Here is an 18,650-nt window from a genome sequence, read left to right on the forward strand (position 1 = left end):
AGTGGAAGGAAGAGTAGGGTGTCCTACTGGCCCCCAACATCTGTTGGACCCCATTGCATGGATCTGAACGAGAGGCACAGAGGAAAGGTAGAACCACCGGGATTCCCTCATCTCGACGGCCGTGCGGCTGGATTGCCAGGATCCACCCACCTCTGAGGCTGCCCTGCACTGATCTCTCAGTTATTTTCCTGTAAGTTTTTATTGAGAAAAAGTGAAAACACAAAAATAAGGACACGGAACAATAAGAATACTCCCATGTCCCGAATAACCAGATCACAAAATAATCAATTTACTGGCAATGCCGACACAACAACAGGAGAAATTCTCCCTTCTGCAATATTTTGAAGCTCACTTTGTGAGTATTCAAATTCCAGTATCATGTCTTTAACCTGTAAAAGGTTCATTTGCTCACTAAAAGATAAGAACCACTAAAGTATAACAAAAATATCACCCTTGAACCAAAACGGAATTATGATTAAATCATTAATATCCATAAATACTCAGTTCCTCACCATATGCCTCGTAATAGTCCAAAGTGCACTTACTGGCTGTATCTTAGGTACTGTTGTCATTTTGGGATGTTTATTTGCTTACATATGAGGATGTAATAAGGTTTAAGATTGTGATTGGTGGATATAGGCTCCATAGTATCTCCCAACAGGAACCAGATTTTCTTTCCAAAGAAGAGGCTGCGGGGCTGGAGCTGCTGGTTGTGCAGAGTCTCCCAGGGTCAGGGTGGGGTCCCCGGGATCCACACTTGGTACCTGGGTGGGTTTCTCTGCTTCACGTTCTTACAAAGTGGTTCTAGCATCAGAGGTTTCACAAGGTCCAGGTTGGACTTGGGCAGAAATTGCTTCCCAGGTTGATTGCTTACTTTGCACCAAGGGACGCACGTTCAGATTGACGCCCTTTGAGTGGCCTTAGCTGCTGTCCTGTGCAATGACTTACCCACCACATAGGAAGGAATGCATCATGGGGATTTTCAGTTCTGCCCTCCTGCTGCTGTGAGTGCCCCACAGTCAGTGCCTTCAGAGGCTCTCTCCTCACCCCACAGTGAGTTTCACACCAGGAAGAAGGGAGCAATGGAGACTCTCCTCTGTTGTCCACCAGGTCACAGAGTGACTTTTGGTCCCAGCCTTCCTGCCATGGTGAACAATTGCTGCTGAGTGACGTGGAGAAGGACACAGTGTAAATGTGTCGGCTGTGTGAACATGATCCTCCAGTAATGACCACAGTGTGGCTGCAAATGTGGAAATTTGTTCCGTGGAGCTTCTTTCAGAAAGTGTTTCTGGATGCCCTGACATGACCGCAAGGGATCTCTATGACACTGCCTTTCTGGGTGACAACATACAGTACCTCACCTTGGACAGATCTACCTTCTGTCTGAAAGGAGCCACTGGCCCAGATTCGCTTCAGTGCAAGGCGGGACTAGGGCCATAGTCAAGGTGCTGCTCATGTCCCCCTTTGAATGAAGGAGAGCCACGGCAGCAACACCAGACCCTTCTCAACATGAGACCAGATTGAGGGACCACAGGGAACACTCACAAGGTCACCTTAAAGGGAGGCAGCCATTTCCTAGAAGACCACCCTGACTTCAACCAGTGCAGTCCCACACTAGGCTGTCACTGGAAAAGATAAGGTTGGGTTCCTGATTTGATGACTGGGGACATAGGAAGGGACCAATAGACTCTGTACACAGGCCATCTGCCTCTCCCTAGAAGGGGAAAGTAGAGAGGGGAGGATTGTACTCTACCCTCCCCTCATTTGCCCTTACCAAGGAATTGGGGTGGTTAGAACTTATGACAAATGCCCCATCTATTGCCATGGAACCTCACTGGTAGTGACACCAATGCCCACCAAACTCATCCCAAATCCCAGGAGACACTAATGGGGACAGCATGATGGACACCAAAAATCAATTGGGAGAATTACTTCCAACAACGCTGTTGCTTCACATGCCCCGATATCACCTACCCTGTATCTGCCTATTGGGAGGAGGGAGTACATGTGCCCCATGCAGAGCAGACAGCAGCCTGGGGCACAGGCCTGGGCTTCCTCCATCACAGCTGCAGGTGGGGGGCTCAGGGGTGGGGCGCAGCCTCCCACAGAGGTTTTTGTATGAGCCTGTGTCACAGTGTTGGGTGTTCGGCGGAGGGACCCATCTGACCGTCCTAGGTGAGTCTCTCCTTCCCCCTCCTTCCCCACTCTCCCACACTTTTGTGCCATTTTCTGCTGTTTTTGCTTGTTTCCTGGGTTTAGTCTCAGCCTGTAGCCAAGCTCTCACCCAGGATCCCAAACCTTGGGACCCTGAGCTCCTCCTGTCCCTCTTACTGTCCTGGTTGTCTCCATGGTCACTATCAGACCATGTGCTCTGACCTCAGAGACAGAGGAATGTATAGGATGACCTGTTCAGTCTTCTTCTGAGTTTATGTAGGACCTGAATTATTTCTGGGGTCACTAGGGATCCAATCTCAAGAGGAAAAGAGGAAAAGTTATCATAAGGGTGGAAACATGAGATGTTAGAAGGACACAGAACCCTCAAGGCAAAGGATTCAGACACATAGGTGTAGAGTTCAGGGAGGTCCTCTGGGTTGTTGTGGGGCTAGGATCAAGAACCAGGAAAGATGTAGGTCTGAACAGCCTCTCAGAGGCCAGCACACAGTTGTCCTGTAGTATCCAAACTGGCCGGTGTCCCAGAGACCTCTGTAGCAGGGGGGACATAGTGGGGAAGAGAAGGTGCTGGAGGAAGGGTCATGCAATGACAGGGGATAAGGACAAGGTGGGAGCTTCTGTCTCTGCAGGACAAACATCATACAAAGAAGGGCACACTCTACAGCATGAATGCTCTAGCTGTATGATCAGTGGGCTGAGTGTGCAGGAGGTGTAACAAAGGTACAAGGACAGAGACCAAGCACAGACAAAAAGATATCTATTGGACTAGCCAAGGTTCTGCCATAACACAGAAGGTCCAGGAGAGAGAGATTTCAGAGAAAAACTAGACCCTTTGAACAAAAACCCTAAGATCCCAGCACAGAAGGGTCACGTCGGAAATGTACAGAAACTGGCCCCAGAGGAGCTCAGAGAGCTCATATTATCTTCTCTTGGGACAAACAGAAGGACAGACAGACCTTATTATGAGGAAAAGGCAAAGCCAAAAGGGTGACAGTGAGGTGCCTATGGGGCAGAAGAGGGACCAAAGGACAAGGGAAGGCAGGTGTCCAGGCTCTGGGTTACTCAGGAAAGTGGGGACTTGCTTTAGGAACACAGAAACTGCTGTGCATGACAAGGACCCTAAGACCCATACTGGCCTCTGAACTAGACCTGACCTCCTGCCCCTCCACCACCCCACAGGTCAGCCCAAGTCCGCACCCTCAGTCACCCTGTTCCCACCCTCCACTGACGAGCTCGGCAACAACAAGGCCACACTGGTGTGTCTGGTCAGTGACTTCTACCCGGGAGCCGTGACAGTGGCCTGGAAGGAAAATGGCAGCCCCGTCTCCCAGGGCGTGGAGACCACCAAGCCCTCCAAGCAGAGCAACAACAAGTATGCGGCCAGCAGCTACCTGAGCGTGTCAGCCAGCAAGTGGAAATCTGCCAGCCAGTACAGCTGCCAGGTGACCCACGAAGGCAGCACTGTGGAGAAGACAGTGGTCCCCTCAGAGTGTTCCTAGGACACTGAGCCCCCATATTTGGGGATCCTGTTCAGCTAAGTCACCCATTCCCCACCTCTCCACTGTAATCCAGGGACTCTGACCATCCCCAGTCAGATCTGACTGGACATGTCTCACCCCCACCTTTCCTACTTCTCCTTAATAAACACCTGATCATCTGTCATAGAGTTGTGTTGTGCATTCTGTGTCTGGATGGGTCTCTAGGTTAAAGGGTCAGTAATTAAGGGAGGGGGTAGTTATGACACAGATTCCTCTTTACCATTGTCCCTCCACACAATCCCCCAGGGAGCAGGTGAGCTCTGTGTGCTGATGGGAAGCCTGGCCCTGAGCAGGAACTTGTTGTCCAACAGGATCCCTGGATGCAGGCTTTGTCACCTGGGAAGGGAGAAGGGCTGAGTGACAGAGATCTGGGGGCCCTGAGGAAGAATCAGTGAGAAATGAGGAGGGTGATAGGTGAGCCTGAAACACACAGGTGAGGAGTTTATGTTCAGATGTTTTGGGGATCGAGTTCAAGCTCTAGGTTACCCTAGCCAGGAGCTAAGCGACCATAACCATGAAGAATGTGGATATCTGAAGTCAGTCAGGGAGAGAGCTCATTTGGGGTTGGCTGATGGATGCAGCTGGTGATTTCAGCCTGCATGAGTGGGAGACTCGAAAGCACAGAGTCACTGAGAATGGACACTGTCCTGGGTACAGAAAGGACATCAGGAGAGAGGCCACTTTCAGAGGAGAGGGTGAACTTAGGTTGGGGCAGATTGGCTCAGGGTAAAGTGAGTGTGGTCGGGGGGTACAGCAAGGTCCTATTTCCATGGTGACTGGGTGATTTCAGACTCCCTGTCCACACCCCTCAGTTGTTGCTCGCTGTGGCTCAGCCCCTGGTGCACCTGCAGCCTGCTGTCAGAGACACCCTCCCTCCCAGGCCCTGAGGCCTATGTGTTCAGCTCACAGATGTGAGGGCCCAGCATGCTGCCAGCCCACAGCTGCCAGGCTCCCAGGCCTCCCTGTGTGGACCTCCAGCCCTTGAGTGACATGGAGCTGCCCTCACCACAGCTGCCGGGTGTCCACAGCAGCCCAGACCCAAGGACTTAAGGGCAAGGAGCTTTGGAAGCAGAACACAGCAGAAGAAGGGGCCTCCTTGGAGCTTCATCACAACCACCTCTGCCCCAATCACACCTGAAAACATGGAAGGAAGATCGGGGTCCCAGGGTCCCATAGCATCTGTCTGGCCCCTTCCCTGAATCTGCATGTTTAGGTCCCTCCAGGGAAGGGGCCACCCAGCTCTCTCTCATCTCGATGGTCCTGCTGCTACAAGGCCTGAGTGTCACCTCCACGTTAAACCAATTTCCCTTTCACTTTGTGTGGGTTTTTATTGTGGAAAACTGGGAACGCAAGAATGAAAATGCAGATGATTCTAAATGACCCCATATTTCTATCAACAAGTCCCCCAAAGTCATCCATTTCCTCCTCATACTCACCCTACAAAACCAAGTCCTGTCTTATGCAATATTTTGAAGCAAATTCCAGATGTAACTCTTCATCTGTAAGTATTTTGTTAGGTTGCTCAGAGGAATGGTCCTCAAAGATACCTACATTATCACGATCAAACCTGAGAAAAATTATCAATAATTTTTGAATATTGAAAAACACTCTCTATTTTAATGGCTCATAGTGTATTTCCTTGATTGAATTTTGGGTATCATTATATTTGGTTATCTGTTTGATTGTTTGTTTTCTCTCTCTACATGGATTGCATGAAGTTTCACATAGTGATTGGCAGACGCTGGCTCTCTAAGTGTTTCTTAATTTACTCCAGGGTTTCATGGGAGGAGGTGGCTGTGGCTCTGGAGCTGCTGGTAGTGCAGAGTCTCCCAGGGTCAGGGGGGGGTCCCCAGGATCCTCACATGGTACCTGGGTGGGATTCTCTGCTTCACATTCTGACAAAGTGGTTCTGACATCAGAGGCTTCATGAGGTCCAGATTGGTCTTGGGTAGAATTGGTCCCGAGATGGTTGCTTACCTTGCACCAAGGGATGCATGGTCACATTGACCCCTTGGAGTGGCCTTAGCTACAGTCCTGTGCAATGACTCACCCACCAGGTGGGAAACAATGCATCCTGGGAATTTTCAGTTCTGCCCTCCTCTTGCTGTGAGTGCCCCACAGTCAGGACCTTCAGTGGCTCTAACTTCATCCCAAAGTGAGTTTCACACCAGGAAGAAGGGAGCAATGGAGACTGTCCTCTGTTGTCCACCAGGTCACAAAACATCCTTTTGGTCCCAGCCTTCCTGCCATGGTGAACAATTGCTGCCGAGTGACGTGACAAGGGACACAGTGTGAACGTGTCTGCTGTGTGAGCAGGTAGCCATTGTCCTCTACCAATGACCACAGTGTGTCTGCAAATGCTGGACATTTGTCCATGGGGAACATCTGTGTGTGAGGACCTCTGGATGCCCTGACATGACCCTGGGAGATCTCTATGGCTCTACTTGTGGGTCACAACATAATGTGCCTCATCTTGGAGAGACCAACACTTGGCCTAAAAGGAGCCACTGCTGCAGGTTCCCTTCAGTGCAACAGGGATTTAGGGCCACAGTCAAAGTGCTGCTCATGTCCCCCTTTGAATGAAGGAGAGCCACAATGGCAGCACCAGACCCTTCTCAACATGAGACCAGGTTAAGGGACCACAGAGAACACTCAGAAGGTGACCCTAAAGGAAGGACGCCATTTCCTACAAGGCCACCCTGACTTCACTCAGTGCAGTCCAAAACTATGCTGTCACTGGAAAAGATAAGTCTGGGCCCTGTTTGATGGTTGGGGACATAAGAGGTGGCCGATAGACTCTGTCCAGAGGCTACATGCCTCTCCCAAGAAGGGGAAGGTACATAGGAGGGGATGTATTCTGCCCTCCTTTTATGTCTCCATGATATTTAGATGATTTGAACCTATGAGAGATGTGTCATCCATTGTCATGGCAACCTATTCATAGTGACAGCAATGCCCTTCAGACTAATCGCAAATCCCAGGAGATGTAGTGGGGAATTCACGTCAGACACCAAAACGAATTGGGAGAATTCCTTTCCACAGCATTGTTGCTGCACGTGGCCCATGACACCTACCCTGTATCTGCTTGTGGGGGAGGGAGTGTGTGTGTCCCATGCTGAGCAGACAGCAGCCTGGGGCACAGACACAGGCTTCCTCCATCACAGCTGCAGGTGGGGGGCTCAGGGGTGGGGCAGGGCCTCCCACAGAGGTTTTTGTCTGAGTCTGTGCCACAGTGTGTTGTGTTCGGCGGAGGGACCCATCTGACCGTCCTAGGTGAGTCTCCCTCCCCCTCTCCCTGCTCTCCTACACTTTGGGGCACTTTTCTGCTGTTTTTGCTTCTTTCTTGGCTGTAGTCTCAGCCTGTAGCCAAGCTTTCCCCCAGGATCTCAAACCTTGGGACCCTGTGTTCCTCCTCTCCCTCTTCTTGCTGTCCTGCTTGTCTCCATGGTCACTATCAGACACTCACCTCTGACCCCAGAGACAGAGGAATGGACAGAGTGACTTGTAGACTCCTCTCTGTATGCCTGGGTCTGGCTAGATTCATGACGGGCTCTGTTCTGTGTTCTCCTTCGAGTACCAGTATTCCAGATTCACTTCTGTGGGTTACTAGGGGTCCCATCTCTGGGGGAAGGGAGGGTAAGTAGTATTGAGGGTTTGATGATATACAGATTTTTGAAGGAACAAGAACCCTCAGGGTCATGGCTAGAGACACACAGGTGTAGAGTTAAGGAAAGGACCTCGGGACTGTGGGGTTATGATCACAGGCCAGGAAATATGAAGGACTCAGGGGGCCTGCACAAAGCTGCCATGGAGTGCCCTCTACTAACTGTGATGGGAGAGCCTGCAGGAGAGAGAACACAGTGGGGAGAAGGTGCTGGCGAAGGGTCATGCAGACAGGGGACGAGGATGAGGTGGGCCCCTCGGTAACAGCAGGACAAAGTTCACACAAAGAATGGCAGACTCTACAGCATAAAGGCGCTAACTGTATGATGAGTGAGCTGAGTGTGTGGGGGGTGTGACAAATGTACAAGGACAGAGACCAAGGATAGACAGAAAGACATCTGTTTGACTAGCCAAGATGCTACCATAACACACAAGGTCCAGAGATGTTTCAGAGAAACACTGGAGCCTTTGAACAAAGATCCAAACAGCCCAGCAGAGAAGGGTACAGAGACTGGCCCAAGAGATCAGAGAGCTCATATCACCTTCTCCAGGGGCAAACAGAATGACACACCCTGTTATGAAGAAAGGTCCAACCAAGATGGTGACAATCAGGTGTCAGTGGGGCAGATGAGGGACCAAAGGACAGGTGAAGACAGGTGTACAGACTCCAGGTCTCTGAGGAAAGTGGGGAGTTAAGAGGGCAGCAAACTGTTGTGCATGTCAAGGACCCTCTGACCCAGAGTGGCCTCTGAACTGCACACTTGACTTCCTGCTCCCCCACCACCCCACAGGTCAGCCCAAGTCTGCACCCTCGGTCACCCTGTTCCCGCCCTCCACTGACGAGCTCAGCAACAACAAGGCCACACTGGTGTGTCTGGTCAGTGACTTCTACCCGGGAGCCGTGACAGTGGCCTGGAAGGAAAATGGCAGCCCTGTCTCCCAGGGCGTGGAGACCACCAAGCCCTCCAAGCAGAGCAATAACAAGTATGCGGCCAGCAGCTACCTGAGCGTGTCAGCCAGCAAGTGGAAATCTGCCAGCCAGTACAGCTGCCAGGTGACCCACGAAGGCAGCACTGTGGAGAAGACAGTGGTCCCCTCAGAGTGTTCCGAACACTGAGCCCCCATTTTCTGGGACTCTACTCAGCCAGATCACCCATTCCCCACCTCTCCACTGTACCCCTGGGACTCCCGCCCCTGTCTGCTCAGAATGGGCTGGTCTCACTGCCTCCCCATTTCCCATTTTCTCAATAAAACCCTGGTCATTTATCATTGTGTGACTCTATGTGTGTTCAGCATCTGATGACATCTCTGGGGTACAGGGTTACTCACCCAGACTCAGGGGTCAGTGTAGCATGAAATTCATTTTCCCTGTCCTCCCACCCACCTATTCCCCAGGAACCAGCTGTGATCTCAGTACTCGGGGGAGCTGTGACCCAGAAGATAAAGTTGACCTGCAGGCCTAGCCCCAGGGAACTGGTCCTTGTCACCAGGGAAGGGAGAAGAGCTGAGTGAGAGGCCCCTGGGCACTTTTCGGGGTCAGGGAGAAATGAAGAGGGTCCTGAAGAGTTAAAGTTAGGAATTTAGGAGAAGAAGACCCTTGATCCAAGTCTTTTTCTTAAAAGTAAAGCTGTTTAACTTCTCTGTTTCCTCAAGAAACCCACTGTGCCGAACCATTACAAGGTGAGGGTTTTGTCATCAGCTGGTCACCACAGAGCCACAGAAATCTGGAGCAATGTGTCCCTTGAGGACCTCTCTCAAACTCCCTCACTGGACCATAGCTCAGTAACACACTGACCACCCCTGCAGCAAACACAGACTTGGTTCCTGGAGGGAGCAGGTGGTCTGCCATCACCAGGGTGGGGCATGCAATTAGAAAGGGCATCTTCCTGGGCCCAGAGGGAGTGCCATATCCTGTCCCAGGGATAGTGTGTCCCCTGGAATTCAGCAGTAGAGGGAGGTCAGGTCAGAAGTCCTCAGGGCATGGGGTCCTGTGGGCTACAGCCAGGTCAGCCCCACCCTCTCCAGGACCCAGCACTGCCATTGAGCTCAGGGCCCCACACTCACTTCGCTCAACCCCCAGGGGCTTTCAACAGCTCTTCCTTCACCTCAGAGTGTGTGAGTTCTCTAGTAAAAAGTAGATAGACATTCTTCTTTAATTTCCCATTTCACAAAATAAGGATAAGTTTCCCTTCAGCCCTACTAAGGGGACAGTTAACATATAAAAACAATGACAAATGAGAGATTGTGTCTGTATCTGCTATGTGAGTACACTACACTTTTCCTCTAGTGTCTATGGCAATACAGTCTCAGTGATGAAACTTCTCTAGTAGACCCTGCTGGTAGCTCCTGGGGACCCTGACACAACCTGGGAACATCCAAGACTCCTGCATACAGACAACACGATTGTTCCTGCCTGTGCCTTTCTAAATCCAGGGTTGGAATCCACCCTGATAGGGTGTCCTGACATGAATGTAGGATTCAGGACCGCCAAACCTTCAACCTATAAAATCCAACTGTGGAGGGAGAAGGAGAATCTCCAGAGTTGCTCATGGAGGATGGGCTGGCACTGCTTGCAGTGCAAGTTGAAGAATCCCTCAAGGCAATCTGAAACTCCCATGTCCCCTCGCAAGATGAGACAGACACCTCAGGATGTGGCTTGGGTCTGTAGATACATTCATGTGGCTACTGCTCTCCAGAGTCATGCTCTTCCTTGCTGGGGTTGCAGGACACTCCAAACCCCTGAAAGAAGAGAACTCTGCTCATTCACAAGGAACTTGACTCCTTATGACACAAATGAATCCTAAGAAATCCATCCACAGTCCTGGTGAAGGTCATGGAGATGAGGGATCCCAGAGAACAACTACATTCTGGATCCTGGCTTTCCAGGCAGCCAGCGCATGAGCACACAGGCATACATGTCCTGTTATATATTGTGGCTTATACTAGGGGTGAGGCATTCTGGGCCCCATGTAGAGTAGACAGCAGCTCAGGGAAAACACGCAGGCTTCCTCGATCACAGCTGCAGGTGGGGGGCTCAGGGGTGGGGCACAGCCTCCCACAGAGGTTTTTGTATGAGCCTGTGTCACAGTGTCGGGTGTTTGGTGGAGGGACCCATCTGACCGTCCTAGGTGAGTCTCTCCTTCCCCCTCCTTCCCCACTCTCCCACACTTTTCTGCCATTTTCTGCTGTTTCTGCTCCTTTCCTGGGTTTAGTCTCCACTTATACCCAACCTTTCACCCAGGATCCCAAACCTTAGGACCCTGAGCTCCTCCTCTCCTTCTTCTTACTGTCCTGCTTGTCTCCATGGTCACTATCAGACCTTGTATTCTGACGCCAGAGACAGAGGAATGGACAGATTGATTCATAGACTCTTTGCTTGGCTGCCAAGGTCAGGATGCATTTCTGATGCCTGTGTTCTGAGTTCCCTTTGGAGCCCTGGTGTAACAGACTTTTCTGGAGAGGTTTCCAGGGGTTCTCTTTCTAGGGGAAGACAGGACAAGTAGTCCTCAAGGGGTGACCACATAGACGCTTAGAAGGACCCTTCTACCCTCAAGGACAAGGATAGAGTTCCACAGGTCAAAAGCTAAGGGAGCATCCTCAGGGATGAGACTTCTGATCACATCCTAAGAAACTGTGCAGGAATGGATGGGGCCGGCACACAGCTGCCGTGCAGGGTCCTTGACCAGACTGGGATGGGAGAGCCCTGCAGGAGAGAGAACACAGAGGGCAGTGGAAGGTGCTGGAGGAAGGGTCATGCAATGACAGGGGATGAGGACAAGGTGGGCCTCGGTCTCTACAGGACAAACTTCACCCAAGGAAGGGCACACTCTATACCATGAGACTCTGGCAGCATGACCAGTGGGCTGAGTGTGCAGGGGCTATGACAAATGTACAAGGACAGAGGCCTGAAGTCAGAGAAAAGGCTTCTCTTTGACTACCTAAGACCGGCCATGTCAAAGAAGGTCCAGGAGATAGAGATTTCACAGAAAAAACAGGACCCTCTGAACAATGACCCTAAGATCCAGGCACAGAAGGTTCAGGTCAGAAATGTACAGAGACTGGCCTCAGAGGGACTCAGCAGCCCATATTATATTCTCTGGGGACAAACAGAAGAAGAAACCCTGTCTGAACATCAGACAAAGACATAGCCAAGAACGTAATTGTCAGTTGTCTCAGGGACAGAAGAAGAACTAAAGGAAAGATGATGGCATGTGTCCGGGTTTCTGGTTTCTCAGGAAAACGGGGAGTTGCTTCAGAAACAGGACAAACTTTTGCCCCTGACAAGGTCCCTTGGACCTACAGTGGCCTCTAGACATCTGACTTCTTCACCCTCTCCTTCCCCACAGGTCAGCCCAAGTCCGCACCCTCAGTTACTCTATTCCCACCCTCCACTGATGAGCTCAGCAACAACAAGGCCACACTGGTGTGTCTGGTCAGTGACTTCTACCCGGGAGCCGTGACAGTGGCCTGGAAGGAAAATGGCAGCCCCGTCTCCCAGGGCGTGGAGACCACCAAGCCCTCCAAGCAGAGCAACAACAAGTATGCGGCCAGCAGCTACCTGAGCGTGTCAGCCAGCAAGTGGAAATCTGCCAGCCAGTACAGCTGCCAGGTGACCCACGAAGGCAGCACTGTGGAGAAGACAGTGGTCCCCTCGGAGTGTTCCTAGGACGCTGAGCCCCCACATTCTGGGACTCTGATCAGCCAGATCATCCAATCCCTAGCTCTCCACTGTACCCCTGGAATTCTCACCCCTGTCTGCTCAGAATGGGCTGGTCTCACTGCCTCCCCATTTCTCCATTTTCTCAATAAAACCCTGGTCATTTATCATTGTGTGACTCTATGTGTGTTCAGCATCTGATGATGTCTCCGTGATGAAGGGTTACTCATCCAGACTCAGGGGTCCCATCAGCATGAATTTTGTTTCCCTGTCCTCCCATCCACCTATTCTCCAGGAGCCAGCTGTGATCTCAGTACTGGAGTACTTTCACCCAAAAGATGAACTTCTCCTGCAGGCCTGGCCCCAGGGAACTGGTCCTTGCCACCTGGGAAGAGACAAGGGCTGAGTGAGAGGCTTCAAACCACTGTGTAGGGTCAGTGAGAAATGAGGAGTCTCCAGGGAGGTCAATGGTAGGAATTTGGGAGAAGAAGACCCTTGACTCAAGCCTTGTTCTACAGGAACAGCTGTTTAACTTCCCTGTTTCCACAACAAAACCACTGGGATAAACCATTAGAAGGAGAGTTGTGTCATTGGTATGTCACCACACAACCAAAGTAATCTGGAACAATGCATGTCTTAAGGATGTCTCTCAAACTTCCTCACTGGACCATAGATCAGATAGACACTAAACATTTTTACACAAAACACAGAGTTGGTTCCCAAGGGTGCAGGTGGCCTATGCCATCATGAGGGCAGCACATGAGATGAAGAAGGACACCTTCCTGAACAAAGAGGGAGCACCAGGTCTTATCCCAGGGAGAGCGTGTTATCTGAAAGTCAAGAGTTGTGGGAGGGTGGTTCAGAAGTCTCAGGGCAGCGAGCCTGTGCACTCTGGGATACAGCAGGATCACCTGTTCCTCCCCCCCACCCAACCCCACTGCTGCCCTGGAGACACAGCACTTCTGTGGATCTCAGGACCCCACACCCACTTTGTCTCATAACCAGGGGGCCTTCAGCTGCTCTCCCTTCATAACAGAGTGTGTGTTTTCTAGTGAAAAACAGAAAGCGAAGATTCTTCTTTTATTTCCCTCTTCACAAAATGAGAATGAGGTTCCCTTCAGCCCTACCAAGGGGACAATTCACATATAAAACAACGACAAATGACACATTCTGTGTGTATCGGTTGTGCGAGTACACTACAGTTTTCCTCTAGCGTCCATGCCAGTGTGGTCTCAATGACGAAACTTCACTGCTAGAGCCCCTGCATGGCGTAGCTTGAGACCCTGACAAGACCTGGGAACATTCATAGCTCATGTGTAGACACAACAATATGACGGTTGCTCCCTGAGCTTTTCCAAAACCCAGGGCTGGAATCCACCCTGATCAGAGTGCTCTGAATATGAATGTAGGACTCAGGACCACCAGACCTTCATCCCTTAAAACACGAGCATGGAGGGAAAGAAAGGAGAATCTCCAGAGTTCCTCATGGAGGATGGGCTGGCACTGCTTGCAATACAAGTTGAAGAATCCCTCGGGGCAGTCCCAAACTTGCGTGTCACCAGGGAAGATGAGGATTAGACCTCATGGTGGGGCTGAGGTCCACAGGTATGTTCCTACAGTTACTGTTCTCCAGGGTCATGCCCCTCCCTCCTGAAGGAGTGGGACACTCCAGTCCCCTCAGACAAGAGAACATCTGCTCACTGCCATTAACTTGACGCTTATGACCCAAATGGCTCCAAGAAATCCGCCCCCAGTCCTGCTTGAGCTGATTTGGAAGTGGGATCCCAGAGGGCACCTACATTCTGGATTCTGGCTTTCCAGGCAGCCACAGCATGAGCACACAGAGACACTGGTCCTGTTGCATATTTTGGCATGTAGTAGGGGTGGGGGCTTCTGGGTCCATTACAGAGCGGAGAGCAGCCCAGGGTAGAGGCCCAGGCTGCCTCCAACACAGCTGCAGGTGGGGGGCTCAGGGGTGGGGCAGGGCCTCCCACAGAGGTTTTTGTATGAGCCTGTGTCACAGTGTGGTGTGTTCGGCGGAGGGACCCATCTGACCGTCCTGGGTGAGTCTCTCCTTCCCCCTCCTTCCCTGCTTCTCCCAGCAGCTGGGAAACTTTCTGCTGTTTTCAGTCTTTTCTGAGTCCTGTCACATCCTGTGGCCAAGCTTTCACCCAGCATCCCATCCATGGGCACCCTGAGCTGCTTCTGTCTTTCTTCTTAATGTCTTCCTTGCCTCCAGTGGTCACTATCCTTCAGCTCTGACCCCACAGACAGAGGAATGGACAATGCGACTTGTAAACTCTTCTGTGCGTCTGCCTGGGTCAGGCTGGATTCACAACAGGCTCCATTCTGTGTTCCCCTTCCAGTCCTGGGGTTCCAGATTTATTTCTTGGGCTTACTAGGGGTGCCACCTTTGGGGAGAGAGTGGCTAAGTAGTATTGGTGGGGTGATGATGTGTAGACTGTGGAAGGAAGTAGAAGCCTCAGGGCCATGGCTAGAGACACACAGGTGTGGAGTGAAGGGAAGGACCTCAGGGATGTTGGGATCTGACCAAGGACCAGGAAATATGCAGGGGTGGAGGGGGCCTGCACACAGCTGCTGTACAGTGTCCTGGACCAGACTGGGACGGGAGAGCCCTGCAGGACAGAGGACACAGTGGAGAGGAGAAGGTGCTGGAACAAGGTTCATGCAGGGGAAGGAGATGTGGACAAGGTGGCCCCCTCGGCTTCTGCGGGACATACTTCACAAAAAGAAAGGCAGACTCTAACTCAGGAAGGCTCTAGCTGTATGAGCAATGGGCTGAATGTGCAGGGGCTGAGACGACTGTACAATGACGAAGAGTGAGGATATACAGACAGGCTTCTCTTTGACTTCCTAAGACCTGCTATGTCAGAGAAGGCTCAAAAGAGAAAGATTTCAGAGAAAAAGGGGCCACTTTCAACAAACACCAACACAGAAGGCTACAGAGACTGGCTCAGGAAGAGATCAGAGAGCTCATATCATCTTCTCTGGGAGCAAACAGAATGCACTCTCTGTTATGAGGAGAAGGTACAACCAAGAAGGTGACAGGCTGGTGTCAGTCAGGGAGAAGAAGGACCAAAGGACAGGGAAGGCAGGAGTCCGGGCTCCGGGTCTCTCAGGAAAGTGGGGATTTGTGTTAAGAACACAGCGAACTGTGGTGCATAGCAAGGACCCTGAGACCCAGGCTGGCCTCTGAACGTGACACCTGACCTCCTGCTCCCCCTTCCCACCCCACAGGTCAGCCCAAGTCTGCACCCTCGGTCACCCTGTTTCCTCCCTCCACTGACGAGCTCAGCAACAACAAGGCCACACTGGTGTGTCTGGTCAGTGACTTCTACCCAGGAGCCGTGACAGTGGCCTGGAAGGAAAATGGCAGCCCCATCTCCCAGGGCGTGGAGACCACCAAGCCCTCCAAGCAGAGCAACAACAAGTATGCGGCCAGCAGCTACCTGAGCGTGTCAGCCAGCAAGTGGAAATCTGCCAGCCAGTACAGCTGCCAGGTGACCCACGAAGGCAGCACTGTGGAGAAGACAGTGGTCCCCTCGGAGTGTTCCTAAGACACCGAGGCCCCATATTCGGGGATCCTGCTCAGCCAAGTGGCCCATTCCCCACCTCTCCTCTGTAATCCACAGACTCTGTCCATCCCCGGGCAGCTCTGATGGGGGTGAAACTGGACAGGTTTTACCCCCGCCTCTCCTACTTCTCCATAATAAAGACCTGATCATCTATCATAGAGTTGTGATGTGCATTCTGTGTCTGGATGGGTCTCTAGGTTAAAGGGTCAGTAATTAAGGGAGGGGGTAGCTATGACACAGATTCCTCTTTACCACTGTCCCTCCACACAATCCCCCAGGGAGCAGGTGAGCTCTGTGTGCTGATGGGAAGCCAGGCCCTGAGCAGGAACTTGTTGTCTGGCAGGATCCCTGGATGCAGGCTTTGTCACCTGGGAAGGGAGAAGGGCTGAATGACAGGGATCTGGGGGCCCTGAGGAAGAATCAGGGAGCAATGAGGAGGGTGATAGGTGAGCCTGAAACACACAAGTGAGGAGTTTATCTTCAGATGTTTTGGGGATCGAGTTCAACATCTAGGTTACCCTAGCCAGGAGCTAAGGGACCATAACCATGAAGAGTGTGGACATCTGAAGTCAGTCAGGGAGAGAGCTCATTTGGGGTTGGCTGATGGACAGAGCTAACGATTTCAGCCTGCACGAGTGGGACACATGAAAACACAGGGTCACTGAGAAAGGACACTGTCCAGGGTGCAGAAAGGACATCAGGAGAGAGGCCACTTTCAGAGGAGGGGGTGAAGTTAGGTTGGGGCAGATTGGCTCAGGGTAAAGTGAGTGTGGTCGGGGAGCACAGCAAGGTCCTATTTCCATGGTGACTGGGTGATTTCAGACCCCCTGTCCACACCCCTCAGTTGTTGCTCACTGTGGCTCAGCCCCTGGTGCACCTGCAGCCTGCTGTCAGAGACACCCTCCCTCCCAGGTCCTGAGGCCTATGTGTTCAGCTCACAGATGTGAGGGCCCAGCATGCTGCCAGCCCACAGCTGCCAGGCTCCCAGGCCTCCCTGTGTGGACCTCCAGCTCTTGAGTGACATGGAGCTGCCCTCACCACAGCTGCTGGGCGTCCACAGCAGCCCAGACCCAGGGACTTAAGGGCAAGGAACCTTGGAAGCAGAACAGAGCAGAAAAAGGGGCCTCCTTGGAGCTTCATCACAACCACCTCTGCCCCAATCACACCTGAAAACGTGGAGGGAAGGTTGGGCATCCCAGGGTCCCATAGCATCTGTCTGACCCCTTCCCTGAATCTGCATGTTTAGGTCCCTCCAGGGAAGGGGCCACCCAGCTCTCTCTCATCTCGATGGCCCTGCTGCTACAAGGCAACAATTGCTGCTGAGTGACGTGACAAGGGACACAGTGTGAACGTGTCAGCTGTGTGAACACGGCGCCATGATCCTCCAATAATGACCACAGTGTGGCTGCAAATGTGGACATATGTCTGCTGGAGTCCGTGGTGGGTGCAGCTTCTGGATGCCCTGACATGACCCCAGGGGATCTCTATGGCTCCTACTTCTGGGTCACAACATAACGTACCTCATCTTGGGCCAACCAACCCTTGGCCTGAAATGAGCCACTGCTGCAGATTCCCTTCAGGGAGAGAGGGGACTTCAGGCCATAGTCAAGGTGTGGCTCATGTCCGCCTTTGACTGAAGGAGAGCCACGGCCCCAACACCAGACCCTTCTCAACATGAGACCAGATTGAGGGACCACTGGGAACCTAATGTAACCCTAATGTAAGGCAGCCATTTCCTACATGAGCACCCTGACTTCACACAGTGCAGTCCCACACTAGGCTGTCACTAGAGAAGATAAGGCTGGACCCCTGATTAGGTGGTTACGACATAGGAATGGGCCAACGGACTGTGTACACAGGCCACCTGCCTCTCCCTGGAAGGCGAAGGGAGGGAGGGAGGAATTGTACTCTGCCCTCCCTTCATGCCCCTTCCAAGGAATTGGGGTGCTTAGCAACTATAAGCCATGCACCTGCTATTGCCATGGAAACCCACACCTAGTGACACCAATGCCTGCCAAACTCATCCCAAATCCCAGCAGAAACTAGGGGGGACATCGTGTCGGACACCAAACACATTTGGGAGAATCGCTTCCAAAAACACTGTTGCTGCACATGCCCCGTGTCATCCACCCTGCATCTGCTTGTGGGGGAGGGAGTGTGTGTGCCCCATGCAGACAGGACAGCAGACTGGGGCACAGGCCTGGGCTTCCTCCATCACAGCTGCAGGTGGGGGGCTCAGGGGTGGGGCAGGGCCTCCCACAGAGGTTTTTGTCTGAGTCTGTGTCACAGTGTGCTGTGTTCGGCGGAGGGACCCATCTGACCGTCCTGGGTGAGTCTCTGATGCCCTGTCCTTCCCTGCTCTCCCAGCAGTTTGGAACATTTTCCTTTGATTCTACTCCTTTCATATGCAATAGCCAAGATTTCATCCAGGATCCCAGCTACTGGGACTCTGACTTCCTCCTGTCCCTCTTCTTACTGTCCTACTTGCCTCCACTGGTCACTATCAAATCTTCAACTCTGACCTCAGAGACAGAGGAAGAGACAGCATGACTTGTGGACTTTTGTCTGTGTCTGCCAGGTTCAGGCCGGATTCTTGATGGCCTCTGTTCTTCATTCCCTTTGTGGCCCTGTGTAGGAGATTTATTTGTAGGGGTTACTGGAGGTCCCATCTCAGGGGCAAGAGAAGATAAGTACTATTGAGGGTGTGATGAGATGCAGCCTTTTATAGGACCCAGAGCCCTCAAGACCATGGCTAGAGACACACAGGTTTAGAGTTAATGGAAGGACCTCTGGGATGCGGGGTTATGATCACGGGCCAGGAACTATGCGTGTGTGGACGGGGCCTGCACAGAGCTGCTGCGCAGTGTCCTTCACCAGGGTAGGATGGGAGAGCCCTGCCACAGAAGAACACAGTGGGGAGGAGAAGGTGGGGGAGGAAAGGTCATGCAATGACAGGGGATGAGGACAGGGGTGCCGCTCGGGCTCCACAGGACAAATTTCACACAGAGAAGGGCAGGCCCTACA

General features: G+C 52.1%; 1 protein-coding gene and 2 gene segments (V, D, J or C); all 3 read left to right on the forward strand.

Moving 5' to 3' along the window:
* Window positions 1–8,642, forward strand: part of LOC118497944 (immunoglobulin lambda-1 light chain-like) — a 122,927-nt gene extending 114,285 nt beyond the window's left edge. The window contains exons 4-5 of the mRNA XM_036014239.1: window positions 6,944–6,983; window positions 8,165–8,642. Coding sequence (XP_035870132.1) covers window positions 6,944–6,983; window positions 8,165–8,490 — 366 coding nt within the window. The 3' untranslated portion in view covers window positions 8,491–8,642. The remainder of the gene's footprint in view (window positions 1–6,943; window positions 6,984–8,164) is intronic.
* Window positions 1–18,650, forward strand: part of LOC114510192 — a 902,657-nt gene that overhangs the window by 883,047 nt on the left and 960 nt on the right. Inside the window, 1 exon segment of the V gene segment in view lies at window positions 17,917–17,955. Coding sequence covers window positions 17,917–17,955 — 39 coding nt within the window.
* LOC114509076 overlaps window positions 1–18,650 on the forward strand; it is an 805,173-nt gene that overhangs the window by 777,978 nt on the left and 8,545 nt on the right.

The sequence above is a fragment of the Phyllostomus discolor genome, chromosome 13 (genome assembly GCF_004126475.2).
Source record: "Phyllostomus discolor isolate MPI-MPIP mPhyDis1 chromosome 13, mPhyDis1.pri.v3, whole genome shotgun sequence".
Classification (NCBI taxonomy): domain Eukaryota; kingdom Metazoa; phylum Chordata; class Mammalia; order Chiroptera; family Phyllostomidae; genus Phyllostomus; species Phyllostomus discolor.